General features: G+C 36.4%; 1 protein-coding gene across 1 annotated transcript in view; it reads left to right on the forward strand.

Moving 5' to 3' along the window:
* The window catches only part of LOC126458292 (YTH domain-containing family protein 3), a 47,160-nt gene extending 34,175 nt beyond the window's left edge, over window positions 1-12,985 (forward strand). The window contains exon 5 of the mRNA XM_050095232.1: window positions 8,845-12,985. Coding sequence (XP_049951189.1) covers window positions 8,845-8,895 — 51 coding nt within the window. The 3' untranslated portion in view covers window positions 8,896-12,985. The remainder of the gene's footprint in view (window positions 1-8,844) is intronic.
* The last annotated feature ends 5,803 nt before the right edge of the window (window positions 12,986-18,788 follow it).

Consider the following 18,788-nt stretch of genomic DNA (forward strand, 5'->3'; position numbering starts at 1 on the left):
ATAATATTAAAGGCATTGCCCATTTTCTGATCAAGAAAGGAAAAGTGGCTCTGCATAAAAAAAAACCACTTCAAACCAGATTTGAAAACTGTACGTCAATAAAAGGAACAAGGCATTTCCACATTTTCCTTGGCATTGCAGAAAACTTAGTTCGATGCTATGTAACATCAGAAACTGAAATTTATGAGGATCTTTGTATCAGTAAAATTACATCTCTGTCTTCAACCTTGAATGACATAATTGCATGTGTGTGATGGACAGTAGTGGCAAGCAGAGGTTGAAATAATGTTTGGAAAACAATGTTGTTTTTGTGCATTTTTACCACCCTGCTGGCCCAAGAACATCGTTCAAGAAATCTACTAGGGACAAAGTTTGGATACCAAACTTTAAGGAAACTTTCAGCACTTGAACTTACTGCAGCAACTGGGATGTCTTATTCTATATCACAGAAGCTGTCTGAAGAAATACGTATTCTTAACATTCACCACCAGGCTTAGGAACAGTGCATCTTGAAGAATGTTAATTGAAAATTTATTTTAAGTATGGCAAATGTTAATTTCAGTGATGTTTCCACTTTTTGTATATAATTCAATACCTTACTTCAATAATAATTGATTATATCCCGCCAATATCACACATGAATAGGCAACAGCCATAAGATCAGTTGTACAGTAATGTGAATTATCTCCTCATTTTCAAAAATTCATAACTTTGTTCACAGTCAGATATCAGTGTTGAAATTTTTACAGTACATTGCTATCATATAGGTGTACAGACTGTGCAAAAATCATATTTTTATATTCAGTCCCACCTGAGATAACTAACCCCAAACTTTACAAAAAATGAAAATTTTCAAATTTCAAAAATTCATAAAAAATAAAGGAAACATTTGTAAGTGTTTTTGCTCTAAATGAGGCTAGTAGTGTATGATATCTAACCATATGAATGAAATAGGCTCTCATGAATCACTCCTTGTTTGTTATTTTTGGGCCTAAAAAGTGGATTTTTGAAAATTTGGATACCAAACTTTGGATGTAATTTTGACTGGTTATTTTTGAATTTAGGGTATTTTGTATAATAGACAATGTTGTAGAGAACACTTTTCTAAAAACAATCATGTCAATTGCAAATGTTTTAACTTAACCCAGTGCAGAGATATTCATATTTTTGCTTACATCTCTAATCTGAAACATCGTGTGCACTTACAAATGAAAATAGCCACCATTCAGTAAAGGTGATAGGTAAAATTTCTTTCTCCAAATAGGCCTAAATACTGCATTTGAAGACTGTCTCTGTAAAGTGCATTATAAATCCATGTTACTTCCGTGTCAAAGTTTCTATCATAGTATGCCTACGCCTGTTTTTTGTCAATATTGGAAGACAAATAATAAAATATTCCCCCTCACATCCTCTTAATCCCACAGTGACCAAGCTACTTGCTCCTCTGCCCTTGAAGTAAGTGGCCAACTTATCTCACGATGCAACTTGCCAGTGTCAGTTAAAATTAAACACACATTATAATATTATTTTCTCTGTAGATATATTTATTTATTACTGAGCAGGAAAACTACTCTTAAGAAGCTCTTAAAGTTAGATGATATTATTGGATTAGGCTGTTAGTCACTAGATGAATAGTATTAAAAAATACAGAACAGGGAATAGAGGAATATATATTGATGGGGATATCAGCAAACTCATTGTTGTCAAGTATTGAAATATTTTACTTGTACGGAAATATTCACTGTATTGCCATGGTCGCTTTCCATGCAGAGGTAGCAGAGCTGCCTCCAAGTAGCTTTGAATGAAAGGAGGTTGCCAAATTGAATCTTTGAACTATTGTGAGATGCCCATATGGCTCAGGTGGAAGAGAGAAAACAGACTTTTTTTGAGTTCAGTTCCTGCTCTCCCACAAAGTTCAGACCTGTCATAAATATTCAGAATCTCTAGTTTGATCATGCAAGCTCAAAAATAAACATTGCTGTAGCTTTGTGCAGTATACAGTTTATCATTTCTGAGTGGGTGTCCAAAAAAATTCTGAGACAGCAGTTGGATAAATACATTACTGAATTAGCCAGAGGTTTGTTGCTTGTTTTGAGAGATCGTCTAGAGAGATTATCTATGTCACTTGAGGCAAGAAAATTCACCAAAAAGAACTTACTTCTCATATACTAGACCACCTCTGAAATGCAGTACATGAAAAATATTCCAGGGCAGGTGAAGTGATGTGTATTCATCATTGTGAGAATTATGTTATGATGTGTGGGGTAGAAGCACTTGAAGTTCTGCAGTTACAGGCTGTGTTGAAGTTACATTTGTTGGATTTAATATATATTCATTATTATGTAAAAATAGGTTTTATGTTGCACACATCATGCCATTTTAAATCTTGATTTTGTTTTTTAGTTGTTTGAATAATGCAGTAGATTGCAATTGTTCTATGTTAATATTTACCAAAACCTGATTAGTGAATAACTGATAAGCAGATAAAAAGATCCATGACATTCAGAAGAAAACTCTCCCCTCATCTTTTGACAAAGTTCTCATGCACAAAGATATGTCCCTGTACACATATTGGAAACAGTAGGAATTTTAATCATATAAACTGTCTGTTTAGTGGTTTTCATGTGGTAACACAAGGAATTTAAATGCTTATCATCACTGGTGCTTCTGCAAAGACAAACTGTATTCCCAGAAACTGTGAAGATAATCTGTGAATTGAGTTTGGAACCTGAAAAGCTATAATAATTTGACTGTATGCCACTAAATGAAAGGTAATTAAAATAAGCTCATAAAGATGGCATTGCCATCAAAAGTTTGTTATAAAATCACTAAACATCTGTTTCACCCTTTCACAATCTTGGATTAAGCTCCAAAGTCACTACTTAATGTCAATAGTTTATGTGAAATCTTGGTAACAACTTGCTTATCCAGTGAAAATGTGGGAGGGTATTAGCTGTTTTTATACTAGTCCACATAGTTGGAGATCGCCAAAGTACTACAATTCGAAGTTGAAAGCCAAAGGACGATTCTGCATTCATTGCATCAGTTATGATCCCCGGATTCTCTTTTAATGAACTGGGTTACACTGTTGCCAATAATTATATTAACTTTGGTATGTAAATTGGAGAGGTAGTGTATGAACAAAAAAAATTTTGACATTGAATTAAGTGTTAACTATGAGAAACTCAATTTTAAAATTCGAAATTTGGAAGTAAATTTCAGTAATGAAAAATATCAACACTTAGAGTTATATTAACTTGGTGGAAGAGGTATATCTACTATGAAGATAGTTCCTGTGCTGTTAGTTGTTATGTACCTGTAATTTCAAATGCAGCATCAATTTTTTAGCATTTAGGAAAACATCAGGTATTGTTTTTGGATGAAAAGGTAAGACACTGTTGAAGAGGAATCAGTGTAATGACTAAATATTAAGGAAGGAATGAATGTTTGATCTTTATCATTTTTCATTGTTACTGCTGACTGCAGAGTTAGGAATAGGAGAAATGTGATTGAGGGAATTGAACTTTTTGAGCATTTTCTAATGTGCTATGATCACCATGCGAAAATTTATTGAAGATGATCTGAAAGGTGTTTGGACCCTCACTTCATCTCATAATTTCCTGTTAAGTGGTCAATGCGTTTTTAGGTGTTAAATCTCCATTCATTTAGATCTTGTGAGAAACTTGACAATAAAAAGGAAGGTGGCCTAGGCTAATGTATTGGTGGGGTAATAAGGGTCACATACATGATTTTCTTGACTAAAGGGCAGCTTTTTCTACATGATATTGAACATTGTTATAAAAGCTTGACTTACTGATGATTCCTTGCTAATGGAAAGTGTGTGGTCACTAAAATGTTTCCAGAACGAAAGGCAGATGATGAGCTAATGGCAGAAGTTGGGCTGTAAGGACGGGTCGCATATCATGCTTAGTAACTTGGTTGGTAGAGTGCTTGCACTTGGAAGGGCAAAAGTCTCAGGATCTGGCACATGATTTTAACATGCTAGGAAGTTTCACTAAAATGTTGTTTATGGGTTTATGGTATGTGCTTCTTTTGGTTGAGATTGATTATTTAGAATATTACTCTGTAGTCTATCTTTCTAATACAGGTTCACACCAGTAACCAAACTCCTGCCTTCCATATTATCATTTAAAATAATTTGAGCATTTCATCTGGAGTGTTTTCAAATAATCATGTGAAAGTCTTCGAACATGATCCATTTTCTGGGTCCAATGTGATGTTGCTGTTGGATGCAGTTGTAAACTTCAGTGTTATCTCCCTCTTCAAAAACCTTAAAGACACTAGTGGCTAAGAATGGTCTAGGTTAGAGAAACATAATGAGTCGGCACAATAAGTAGTACATCATAGAGTAAAAATTGGCAAAGGGTGGCTGAAATATCCAGTTGCAACATGTTCCAAAGATTGACAGTTTTATGGGATTCTGCATATGGTGAGTGGCTCTACCCTGACGCTAGTGCCTTTATTTCACCTGAGATTTTCTATTATTATATTTATACAGTATAAGAGATTTGATGCAGGCATAACATAATATATATGCTTCGAACCTAGCTACTGTACAACACGTCTAGTAGCAGCAGCACGAAGAAACAATAATGTACATTTTGGGAAAGCAGCTATTCAAATTTTAATCCATCTACTGATTATGACATCCAGATATTGAATTAGTAATTATGAATTTATGGAACAATAATAAAACCTTTTATTGCTTTGTATAACTGTGTAGTATTCCTTGGTTGTAAAATTTCATACTTACTTCAGTGGATGTTGTTATGATGAATGTGATGAGGTCCATCATTTTCCACATTACTGCATAATGTGTTGCACATAAAATTATGTAATGCAAGTATGTTTGAGAGAAGAATTAAATACTATCCTGGTCCAGATAGCTACTGTGGGTAGTTTCATAAGCTTGGTTCAAGCAGTGTTAAGAGTTCCTTGTCACCTAAAAACTAACATTTTTTACAGATGAAAAAAGGCAATTTTCGGGTTTCCACAATTGTTCTTTCTTCTGACCTTAAATTTTTTGTTGTACTTTTCACTCAAATTTGTTATGGCAATAATGTAATAGTTGAGGATTTTGTAAAACTATGGCAACAAAAGTCCTTTAATTATATTCTGAAGTTTGTATAATGAAGGAAAAAAAACTACTGTTAGGTAGAGGGAGATTTGAGCAGTAGGTAGCCATGCAACCAAGAAAAGTACCATCCCCCACCCCACCCCCACCAAAAAGAAAAGAAAAGAGGCAAGGAAACAAAAGTATATGGCAGAGGAGACAGTATTACATAGTGCAGGAGGTAAGTACAGGACAAAAACTAGCATAAATCGAGTAGAGCAGGAATAGACAACTGAGACATGTTGGAAGGGCTGTGTTCTCTTTTGTACGATACGGAAATGTAGTATTTAGGGGAAAGGTGAAGGGGCCAGATCGAACAGACTGTGAAGTAGCCATTGAAATTGGCCATGTTGTGTAGCATATTATTCTCTGTGTGAGTGATCAGACCTATTGTTGATCACAGTTTGACACACCAAACTTTTGCAGTGCATGTAGTAAAGCTTGTATATGACATCACTGCTTTCATGATTGGCCGTTGAACATTAAATTACTATATTGCATGTTTTAGTTCGGGAATCTTGCCTTACAACAATTTCAGTAGCACTTTAAATACCACATTAAAAATATCTATTGACCACTCACTTTTTCTGCATCAAAATAACACTACTCTTGACACCATAGCAATCCACATAGGAGAGGTTGAGGAAAGTAAAGTGAAGCTAAATTGTAAGTGAGGAATTCCTTGAAGATTATAAAAGGTTAGTTAGAATGGAATGGGAGAGAATCAAAGTTTGATGATGTTTGTGTGAAGTGAAAGAGATTATGTGCATTGTGAACTTGTTTTAGTCAGTAGGATGGGTATCAAAGAAGTTGCCCTCACTCCTTGTATGTATAGCAAACTGTAACTTCTTATAAAAAGGAAGATGTCCACAGAACAGCCATAGCACACTTGCATGCCAAAATTATATTCATCTAATTCATGTGCCATCTAAAATCCCAAAACCCTCATTTAGTCCAGTTCAAGGAATGTCCTTGATCTGGACACAGGACCAACACACTTTCTGCTTACTCCTATTCCTCCATGATCAGATCAGTATCCCTCCAACACCTCTGTCTGGGATCTGTATCTGATTGGATTGATACAGGAAGGAGAAGATCTGAAGACCAAATGGCTCTGAGCACTATGGGACTTAACATCTATGGTCATCAGTCGATCTGAAGACCAGCATGTTTCATTACAGGTTTGTTTAGTAAGGGTGCAAGTGTCATGGAGATGTTCATGATGTAATTTACTGTTGAAATTCTGAGAACGTGTGTCCCTAGAAGAGTCAACCAATTTCTTGCTTCCTTTTATGTATACCTCGCAAAAAAGAGCTGGAAGACAAAATTAGAGAGATTTAAGCTCACATGGAGGCTTGGCAAAATTATTATTACTATTATTATTATTATTATTGTTGTTGTTGTTGTACTGAAGGAACATTAAAGGTTTGCTTTTATGAAATTTGTGTGATAGAAAATGAATGCACTGTGTTTTGCTACAGTTCAGAAAAAAAATTGTTTTTTGTGTAAACCAATAACTGATCTTGCATAATTATTGTGATACTTGCTAAATTGTTTACAGTAGAGTGTGTGTTATCCATGTATAGCAATATCAAGAAAAGAAAAGTTGCTGCTCACCTTATAGTAGAGGTGCTCAGTCGCAGCTAGGCACAACAGAAAGACTTGCCACACCATAACCTTTCGGCCTACAAGACCATTGTCGGAAACACGCACACGCACACGCGCACACACACACACACACACACACACACACACACACACACACACACACACACACACACACACACACACACACAACTGCAGCCTCTGGCAGCTGAAGCCACACTATGAGCAATGGCAGCAGTGCATGATGGGAGCGGCAACGGGATGGACGTGAGGAGGCTGTGGTGGGGAGGAGAAGGGATAGCAGGGTAGGGGTGGGAGAAGGGAAGTACTGCTGGGGAGTGCGCAAGGAAGAGGTAGAGAGAGAGTAGGGCAGCTAGGTGCATTTGGTAGGTTAGAGGGCAGTAGAAGGGTGGGTGGGGGTGGGGTTAGCGGAAAAGGAGAGAAGTGAAAAGACTGGATGCAGTGGTAGAATGAGGGCTGTGTATTGCTGGAATGGAAACAGGGAAGGGGCTGGATGGGTAAGAAAAATGACTAATGAAGGTTTAGGCCTGGAGGGGTATGAAAACGTAGGATTATGTTCCAGGAAGAGTTCTCACCTGTGCAATTCAAAAAAGCTGGTGTCGGTGGGAAGGATCCATATGATACAGGCTGTGAAGCAGTCATGGAAATGAAGGATGTCGTGTTGGGCAGCGTGTTCAGCAACAGGATAGTCCTTACCCCCACCCAGCTGCCGCTCCCATCATGCACTGCTACTGTTGCCCACAGTGTGGCTTCAGCTGCCGGAGGCTGCAGTCGTGTGTGTGTGTGTGTGTGTGTGTGTGTGTGTGTGTGTGTTTTTTCGAAAAAGGCCTTGTAGGCCAAAAGCGTATACTGTGACAGTCCTTTTGTTGTGCCTATCTGTAATTCAGCATCTCCGCTATATGGTGAGTAGCAACTTTCCTTTACATAATATTGTTACATTCCATCCTAGATATTCTGTTGTTTTATGTTATATATAAACTCAAACAGTGAAGATGATTCAATTTTTGCCTTCCCTGTTTGCTAGATAAGAAAGGATGTGTGATCCATATTGGTCAATGTGTGGAAAGTTATTGCTTGATCTAAACAATAAAATATTTTTTTGGTAAATTAAAGAAGATAACTATTGTTCAGTACTTCTTATTTAGACCTGGAGTAGCCTCACACATGCACAAAAGAACAATTGTTCTCTGCACAGAGCAGGCTGCTCAGCATTCAGGACATTCGTACCTAAAAGCACATGGCCCCTCTGTATCCTATCACCTTTTCCAAATTTTGCATCATTCCAGAACTCTTAGCGGGTTGGATTAAGAGAAAAAGATCCAGTGATGAGTGGTGCATTTTGGAATGGAATCATTTTGTTGGCGTGAGAGCATTATGGTGATACTCGACAAACTCCAGTGGCAAACAGTACAAGAAAGGCATTGTGCATCAGGGAAAGGTTTGCTGTTGAAATCCTGAGAGTGTATGTTCTAGGAGAGTTAGGCAACACATTACTTCCATCCACATACATCTCACAAAATGACCACAGCAAGAAAACTTGAGAAATTGGTGCTAATATGGAGGTTTATAATCAGTCATTCTTGCCATGCACCGTTTTTGAATGCAACAAGGAAGAGACAGTAGTGCCAGGAGTGCTACACACTGTCAGTTGGCTTGCAGAGTGTACATGGAGATGGGAACTGTTCCTCCAATGCATCCCTCAGTTCCACAATACCTAAAGCCTCATTTCTGTTACTCTCTTCCCTGAACATACCTCTTCATGTTTTCTTGTCCCATGTCTTCATGCTTCTCCGCTATCCTGATTGTTTTATAGTCATATGTATTCATTCACTCTACTATTTTTGCCCTCCCATTATCCTCCCTTCCATCCCCCCCCCCCCTCTCTCTCTCTCTCTCTCTCTCTCTCTCTCTCTCTCTTTCTCTCCCCCCCCTCTCTCCCCCCCTCCCTCCCTCCCCCACTTGTGTGTGTGTGGGGGGGGGGGGGGGGGCGCAGTTGTTATTGTCATATTAATACGTTAAAATTTTTGTTTACTGTGTGTTCTTCATAATTCAACTAATGGACTGCTTGGTTATGTGTGTTTTAGGATCGAGATGGAGGGAACAGAGGAAGAAGTGGAAGAGGGGGCCGAAATTAATGAACCATATATATACCCCAAATGTAGCTTCTATTATAAAACATTATTACATAACCCTCTTGGTTTACACGTCTCAACTAGAGGTGAAATTTTTTCTCCACTTATGTTATGCTAGATGAGAATTGTATATGGATGTCTTTGTGTGTAGGATTCAAACAAAAACTAAAGCCTAAAAAAGTTAATTCATTGCATTTGCATATTTATACATGTTTACAGCGACTTTAATTTTTATTTACATAAAATTTATCTGATGTTAAGAACTGAAGTGAAAAGAATCAAACTAATTCAAGTAAATACAATAGTTATTTCCCTTACAACAGTACTATTCTGAGACTGGTAAAATGCTGCCCTTCAGCAGATCATGTTAAATGGGCAGAGGGTATTATTTTGATTCTTTAACTACTTCATATTTTCATTTTGCTCATTTTTTTGCAATAGCAATGTAAAATTGATGAAATTGTTTGACTGCCTTCATTATTTTTCTCAAGCATTTATGTTTCTCCTAGTCAAGCCCATTAAAACTGTAGAAAATTGGAGTACATGTATTTAATAAAGTGAATACCCAAAATTTTATTTTTGAAGAGCTGTTCTAGTACCAAATACTTTCAAAGTGTTGCATAGTTTGTTAAAACTTTCTCCTTTCAGATTTTTTAATTAAACAATGAACTGACTTTGGCTAGGACTTCTTGGGAAAAATAAGAGAAGGAGAATGAATTGTTACATTTACCAGGCAACCTACATTGAATTGTCATATTTAAAGTTCCCTTCAGGTGATTAAGATGTGGCCCTATCTTTAATTTGACCTAGTGCACTTTGATGTCTTAGAGCAACCATTGTCATTTGGAAATTGTTAAAATGGTAATTCGTGTAAATGATGAAAAACTTCATATAAATGGTGACAAACAAAACAAAAAAAAATTAAATGTACTGGTATTCTGTGTTAATGCTTTTTGGGAATGTCTTTGTTCTATATTTAATGGAGAAGAATCAAAACACTAAATTCTCTTAAGATCTATTAGCTGAACAGAAAACTTACACAAATGGGACTAAAGCCTCCCATGTTTCACCGATCTGTGTATTAGAATAATACAGCATTTGATGTGATGTATTTGAAAAATTATACATGTGTATTATGAATTTTGTCATATTTGATGTGTATATGTCCCCAAAAACCAGTGACGTAAAAATTCTTGATCCATGTGCTAAGCATTTTTTTTTCTTTTTTTTCTTTTTGGGTTTGCAGTTGTATTGGAAATGATTCTGATATTTGGTTTAGTTGATTTCTGCTTGATCAAGAAGCCTGAAGAGAATCCTCTAAATTGTATGTTTCTTTTGGAATGTTGTAGAATCTTCTGAGGATTATGAGTAGTAGCTCTTGAATGGATCTAACTCCAAATTTGCAGATACCTGTGGTTAAAGCATATATGAATTCCATATTTGCTTTAGACCTTTTCCAATTTGCTGGTAGTTGATTATTGTGTTGATTCTTTGTCCCTTTTCTCTCCTTGGTATAAGTGGTTGCCATTGAAAAATTAGTTACGTTATGCAAAAATAAATTTCTGTTTGCTGTAGCTCAGTAGAAATGCGTGCTAAGTGTGTGCTGTATCAAAATGTGCTGAAATTGTCACAGGTGAAGTTTTAAGTAACCCTTTAATTTCTGCGCTTTTCTGCTTCGTACTATTCATGTGCCCTTCGCATAATTACAACCATGTTGTGTATTTGTGAACTATATAATATATGCATATATATTTAAAAGTAATTGTTTTCATGGTTGGTTGGAAACTTTTTAACAGTAATATAATGATGCAGTAACGTTGAAGGAATTATCTGGGAGTAATTTCTTTTTATATGGGAAGGAGAATTACTTGTGGTTATGGTCTATATAAAGAAGAATAATGAACTCATTGATAGATGAAAGCCAATCTTTAAAAAGTTGCTGTGAATAAAATTACAGTGGAAGTACATACTGAATTATTTTCTCATCTGTTTTATTAACTGTTTGTGTTACGTATATTTCTTTTCTTGCATCTAAGGTAGATCATTTGGTCCCACTTGTCTGGATCATAAAAAGTTAAAACTGAAGTGACTGTTGTACTGCTGGAACAAAACAGCTGAAAAAGTGCAAGGTGGAACTTCCATGTGTTGATGTGGAGTGATTTCTGTGGCAATTCGTGCGTTGGATGAGGACATAGTGCAGTGAATGAAAACGTTTTTGTGTGCTGGATTATTTAAGCAGTCCGTGTATTTAATTCCTTTCTTTATAGAACAGTGACACGGTGACAGATAGGACCTTTTGTGAGATTTCTGAAGTTAGTGAAGGCAGAAGATTGTGTCATAGTGAAGGAACTTCAAATTGATTGTAACTGAAAACAGCTTAGTGCATCATTTTCTTTCACAGCAGCACACTTTCTCAAATTAACTTGCTTTAATAGCCAGAAATGTCATGTGGACTTTATGACCCTAAAACTGGAAAAAGTGATGCGATGAGAACATTGAATGTCCTTTTTAAGCATTTTTCAAGGAGAAACAGTCTGCTAGAAATGAAAATATAGAACAGTTTGACAAATGACTACTATTAGAAATCTATTTAAAAATATATACTTGTAAAAATTATTACAAGAACTTGAAGAATGTTACTGTTGAACCATGTGCTTAGTGCTGTTTCCTCATTTAATTATGTGCGTACTTTTTTACTCAAGTTATATTTTTCCCCTCCCTGCCACCAAATATAAAATGTGGACTTTAATTAAACTTAATTTTTATACTTTTTGTTGTATGTTGTGGGATTGAGCCAGAAATGTAGTGAATATGATGATGCTGTTGAATGATTTTGGACTCTTGAAATATATAAGACTGCAATAAATTTTAAACTTTGTTTGAATCGATAAACAATAGGTTGTCAGAAAGAGAATTTAATATCAGTGTTGGATTTGCTAGCAATCTCATTTTGATGCATATGTGGGCTTTCAGAAGTCTGTTAAATGAGAATGTAAACTGAAAAACTGGACATAAAATGTTAGAAGCTTCAAGTGACTTTAAAAAAAGGCCATTGTTTATGAGCATTGAACTGAGGTGTGTGATTGATAGTGTGTGTGGTGTGTTTCCCCAACCAGATTTTATCTCCTCTTGTTACCATTGATAGCATTAAAAATGCAAATACATCAATAGATTGCATGCTTGTTTGATGATTTCCAAAAATTTGTGATATTTCTATATTGCAGCTGCTGATTTGAATGTAACAGTAATCTTGGAACTGTTAATATGTTTGTAATCAGATTATGCATTATTTTTTAAATTTAATTTTAAAATGATGAATTATTATGAAAACAAGAGAGGAGATATTGTATTTTCATGATTGAAATTGCCTAGTCATGGTATTTGTGCGTGGAAAGGCCTGGATGTAACATTGTACTATCAACAGATGGATTTGAAACCCTGAATACTTTTTTCTTTGTGTGTCTGCTGAGAGAACTTTGCCCATTTTATTTATTTTGTTTTCTGGTATTGACAATAAGTGCCACAGTAGTTACAATTGTGAAGTAAAGTAGAACAGACCTTTTGGGCGTATTCCATAAGCTTTCTCTTTCCCTATCTGAAAAGTATTGCTAAAAGTCAGTCCTGGTTTTTCTAGATTCAGTTGCTTCTAACTGAAATCTTTCTTTTGCATGAGTCACATACTAATACATATATTACACACTGCTGGTCAAATGTAGACTGACTAACTTAAAGAAAGCTGTTTTATTTGGTTGGCGGGGTACCATTGAGTGTGATGAATTGACTTGTAAATTTGAAGTTGTGTGTAACACTTAAAGGAATGAAAGGTACGGAAAATTTCTGTCTGGACTTGCTTAATTCAGGTTTTAATTATGTACGCCCTCTTACATATGTGTGAGGGTGAAGGTTTGAGTCATTCTTCTTCGGTAACTAGTGTGGCATACAGTTAGTCATATCCATGTAAGACTAAAAACTAAGATAGCAAAGGCAGAAATGGGCAAAGTTAAAGGGATCCGACTAGTGGGAATTATTGTTGATAGATAAATAAAAGCATCAGTTAAAACAAAAAAAATCTGTATTTTCTATTTTCTTTGTTTGTTTGTTTTGTGTGTGTGTGTGTGTGTGTGTGTGTGTGTGTGTGTGTGTGTGTGTGAGAGAGAGAGAGAGAGAGAGAGAGAGAGAGAGAGAGAGAGCACCCAATTTCATTAATGATTGTTCTAACTTTTTTAAAGGTAATACCAGAAAGAAAATATTAATTTTCATACTCTTTATTCTCATAGTCTTGTGTTTGCAGATGGTGCAGTTTCTTTTATTGTGTCAAATGTTTGGTGAAAGAAGAGATATCCATATTCTCTGAGCTGAACTTCAAATGATCTTCTGCATGACACTCAGAGGGGTAAAATGAGGTTATTATTTCAGGTCTATAGAAAGCAATAGATAAATTTTCTGTTACTGTTCATTAAGCAAATGAAATCACAAGGAAGCAACTGTTTTGGCCCTCGTAAAAAACAGCAAGTCAGATCAAAAAAGTCTTATAAAGTACAACTGCAGGCATAGGTAATAAGTTAGAGGAGCCTTTTTTAGTGTATAAGATCCTGACTACAAAACTATCAAATAAACATTGAACTTCAAATTACCAGCAGCAGAAACAAAATGGGACTATTTTGTCAGCTTTCCTTCAAGCATGTTGCAATGCCTTGTGATAAGAAAAAATATCTATGCTTTGCTGTAATTGCTCCCATTAGATCCATTTGTGACTATGACTTGTGCATTTCACAAAGAAAATACATTTATAACAGGAAAATAAAAACAAATAGTGTAGAGTAATATTTATTGATGCTAATGGGAAGTCACTAATAAATACAAAGGCCATATGGGCAATCATTCAACTAGTAGATGAAGCCTTTATCAGTGAATTGATCCACTCCTCTGAAAAACTTCAAGTAAATTTCTCTTTTCTTAATGTGCACTACTGCCTCTATTTTTAATTTAATTTCAGTCAATGAAACTGCCCTTGAATTCCAAAATTAAAGTCGACAAAAATGGGAGGAGACAGTTAATTTTCACACAAACTAATTTGACGGTCGGTGCGGTGGCTGATGGGAATGACTAAATGTGAAATGTCTTTACAGTTGCTTACATCTGCTGCCATGCCGAGTGTCAACTTAGTTTGCATGTATAGTAAGATTGCCTTCTCATGTGGAATATGGAAACTAAAAACGGTGAGTGGCATAAAGGCACATCCAACTTGGCAATGGTTCTTTAAATACAAACATTTTAGGTTAGGCTTTACCATGGCTGTTATTACAACAAGTTTGCTGTTACCAATATAGTAAACTTGTTTCACTTAATTACAATGGTTCTATCACTGTTTTTGTGTTATGTACTCTAGTGACTTTATGCAGTGAAAGAATTACTGGTCTCAAAGTTTATAATATACATCATGTTTTGCCATTGTATGTTTCTCTGTGTTCATCATTTTTTTAAATTTCATACAGCTAGTGAATTAACTCTTATTTGTAGTGTTTCACATTCAGTCATGACTTAAGTGTGTAAATTTAGTACTGTTAGAAATATGTGTGGATTTTACTCAGAACGCATAAAATTTTGATACTATCTAGGTGCAAAATTTCATGAAAATGTGTGCTAAAAACCTTATTTTGAAATTTTCATTGTGGCAGGGTAAAAATTACAAAGAAAAAGAACTACTTCACTGTTTCAATGTTTCTAAATCTTTCACAACGTGATTTGTAAAGCAGGGTCTGCAGACGTCATTTGCATCAACCTTGCACTTACTTGGTGTACAAAGGAAGGAATACCTATTTGACTGCACGAAATAAAGGAAGGAATGCCTATTTGACTGCACGAAATAAAAAATTTTAATCGAACTGAGATTCACAGCTACTGTTATTTGTGACAGTGTTCTGCTACAACGATGTTTTTAATATGACAAGTGAACTTGTCTACTCACTGACCAATCCTGATTTTTAGTCATTTTGGTAATTAAACAGTGGAAAAATTACACTACGTAAACAGGTGTTTATGTATCTGGCTCCCCCCCCCCCCTTCCCCTCCCAATCATTTAGCAGACAATATCTTCCCATAGACATATTGCATCAACTGTCATCTGTCAAGAAGCTGACATACTTTTTTCATTGTGGTAGTCTTTATTCTGGCAGACAGTTATGTGATCAGGTACTGAAGAATTTCCTGAAGTGGGATTCATCCTTTACACTCTTATGCGTACGAATATTCGCTATTTCATTCATGAATCCCAAAAATATTTATTTCTGACCAAATTAGGACTCCAAGTTGCAACACATCACTAGCATGTTGTTCATGCAAAACCATTACCCAACTGCATGTCTCGTGTGAATGCGTACTGGGTTGTTGCAACAGCTCTTGTTTCAACTTTGTCTTTGTTAATAATCAGCGAATAATTGTTGGAATGACCTGCTCAGTGCTGTAAGCCCTCACTAAAGAGAATGATTAACACACTGTGACCCTCAGTCCTAAATTGCATTGAAGTCTACATATAATCCAGTAAATGTTGGCCATTAGGTGTTCCCCAGTATCATCCTTTTGCATAAACATTCTACAAGGGAACTTTGAGACATTTGGTAAAAAAGCAAGAAAAATTGTAGGAAGTGAGGTCTGCCAGTTATGCAAAACACCGTTTTTCCAAGTACCCAAAAATGTTTTAAGCACCACTGTGCCATCATCAGTTGGTTTCTGTTTTATTTAATCTGATGATGGCACAGTGGTGCTGAAACATGTTTGGGTACTTGGAAAAAACAGTGTTTTGCATAACTGGCGGACCTCACATCCTACAATTTTAACTGCAAACACGGTAAACACAAGAAGCTGAAAATCCAAATGATGAATAGCAAGAAAAATGTTTCATAAACAACTGACCCTACTTCTCGACAGTCTCCTTTGAAGGATATACTTGTAGTCCAATGATCCTCCAGCTTTTTCATCCCATTGGAAAAATAGGTTCTGTCAAACTCTGCAAACTCTCATGACTGCAACTATCAGTTTCCCATTTAATCAAAATTTCTTCCCAGGAAGCCAAAGTTTCAAGTAAGGAACAGTAAGAAGTCATGTGGAGCTAAATCTGGTGAATAGTGTGGATGAGGAACCAAAGTTGATGCACTTTCACTGGTGTTAACACTGATGTGTGGGATGGTGCATTATCCTGGTGAAAGAGCACTTTTTTCGTGCCAACCTTGGTATTTTTTCAGCCAACGCAAGTTTCAAATGAACCAACAATGAAGCATAATAGGGCCCAGCTCTAGTTCTGCCTATTTCCAATTAATCTATGAGGATTATTTCTTGGGAATCCTAGAAAACAGTGGCCATCACCTTACCAGCTGACAAAATTGTCTTTGCCGTCATAGGTGCACTTCACCAGCCTTTGTCCATTGTTTTGTCAGCCGGTTTGACTGGTGTGTAATGATGGATCCAAGTTTCACCAACAGTCACAAATTGCCTCAAAAAGTCTTTCAGGTTCCAATTGAAAATCACCAGACACTGTGTTGAAATGCCATGACATATGTGCTTTTGGTCGACTGAACACTCATGGCACCCACCTTGCACACAAGTTCTTCACAGCCAATTCTCCACAATGGGTATTATGCATTCATGCAGCTGAGATGCCTACGGTCTCAGCAATTTGATGAACTTTTATTCAATGGTCATGCGTTACCATATCATGGATTTCGTCAATAGTTTTCTTTATATTGTCTTCAACTGGACAGACGGAACACGCTTCATCTTCGGTGCTTGTCTGACCGCATTTAAATTCATTAATGCAACGATGGTGCAGAATCCGTGTGAACTTCACCCAGTTCTGTTTTGATTTGTGCGGCAGTCCAACCCTTCAAATGAAACTGCTTAATATCAGCATGAAACTGGTTTACTCCACTTTCAGTCGCAGTCTGAACATCAACCAGTTCAGGTGGCTGTAACAATGAACTGTACATTGTTGAAATACTTTATACGATTCTTGGAATAATCAAGCTTACCAAACATGAAGGTGCAACAAAAGTGTTCATTCTTTCATGGAAATTTGCCAGATTTATCAAACCAGGTATACTTAATAAAATATCTTCTTGCTATTGCCTTACTCTGGTATTAGTTTGCACATGCCAGGTGATAATTGTTGATCTGATGTACAGCTTGATGCCAGTGGTTACTGCATCTTGTAGTAGATATTCATAGTGCTATAAAAATATTCCCATTTACTTATTATAAATGCCATTTAATAATGCCAAACTCAGCATGACCTTTTGTTGAGTACAGTTGGTATGTTGGGTTTTTCACTTTTTAGTTGTACAGTGTGTCCGAGAAGTCCCAATATCTCCAGATAAAAACAGTATGTTGTATGTTTGGGTACTTGCAAGCAATAAAACTATGTACGTAGTGGATCCATAAGTGCAACACTGTGCCTTACACAGTGATCTGTGGGCCTCCACATTGTCCTGGACATGTACAGCATCTAGAGTTATGCTTCGAAAGGCTTTCCCTAGCTTTTGCACAATTTGTCATTCAAGTCACAAGGACTCGCTTATTCCCCACAATGAGTTGTCTGCCATGGTAAGGCCCAGGTTTTTTTATGGCCATTTTTGTAAACTGAAAGTGTTACTGAACCATGCTCAGTCCCACAGCCTCAAAATCATTCATCAAGGAACTAGCACACCTGAACAGCAAAATGTGCTGTAGCTCCATCTTGCTGAAGTATTAAACATCTTTCCAACATATCCAAATAAGAATTTCTGTTCTTTTACCCTTTGAAAAAATATGGTATGAACAAGTATTGTGACTTCCTGGCCCATATTATAATACGAGACTGGTTTCTTTCCAGATTCTGCACATAATGACAATTATCCTTAGACCAGAAACAACATTCCTCCTGTGTGATCTATGGTATGCCGCACAGTCATCAGAAAATTTACTGCTCTGTGTTCTTGTCAAGGAAAATTGATTCATGAGAATCAGCCTAAATCCTTTCATTTTCAAGTCTTGAAGTTCAAATGCTCTTTTGCGAATGGGTTCCACTAATGACTGCCCGGCTGATTGGGTGACAGCAGCACACATTTCCTGTCACATTTTCTTGCATCCACTACACGGCCTGTCTTCGACGCTGCGTGAAACAAGAACACATGTAACTCAATCGAGTAAGGTTGCTTTATGAAGTGAGGCTTTGTCAAAGTGATCTCTAAATTCTCTCATTATCTCTAATTGTTTGCTTTGTCTGGATTTTCATGCGCTCACTCCTCAACAGTGTGACTGTTGACTGTCACAGTCAGAGTTTCACAACTGAAGTGAAACAGTACAGTACTGGCAACAATTCTTAAAGTAGTGATATCAGAAAAACAAGTATTTATTTCCTCAGCTGAGCGACTTGGGGTACAAGGCCTCCTCAGACATCCTGTTCTCTTGCATTTCCACTAAATTATGTTATTGTACATAATTAACTTTGGCATGTTTAGGTGATAGAAATTTCCTCCATTGACTTGCTATCTTTATGGCAGGATGTAACATGACTACACCTGGTACTTTTTCAGATTAGTATGTTTTGTCTTGACTCATTATTTTGGCTTGTGTCTGCGAGTCGTGTGCAGTGGAAACTGTCACTGTGTTTAACATAGGCTTCTCATGCTGCCTGGATTATTGTTGATGTACAGTAAAACAGTATTGGGTCTTTGGTTGTACTGTAATGAAACATTTGAAAGTAATTAGGTGAGGAACACAGAGTAACATAGCCACATGCATCCCATAATTACTATTTGTAACAATTCATTTTGATTCTTGTTTAGAGATAATAACTGAACACGTGAAGATTATGCAGCTAATCATTATGTCTTGTAAGTTTCTGCTGAATGTAAGCTAGCTGT

This window comes from Schistocerca serialis, chromosome 2, assembly GCF_023864345.2.
Source record: "Schistocerca serialis cubense isolate TAMUIC-IGC-003099 chromosome 2, iqSchSeri2.2, whole genome shotgun sequence".
In the NCBI taxonomy this organism is placed as follows: domain Eukaryota; kingdom Metazoa; phylum Arthropoda; class Insecta; order Orthoptera; family Acrididae; genus Schistocerca; species Schistocerca serialis.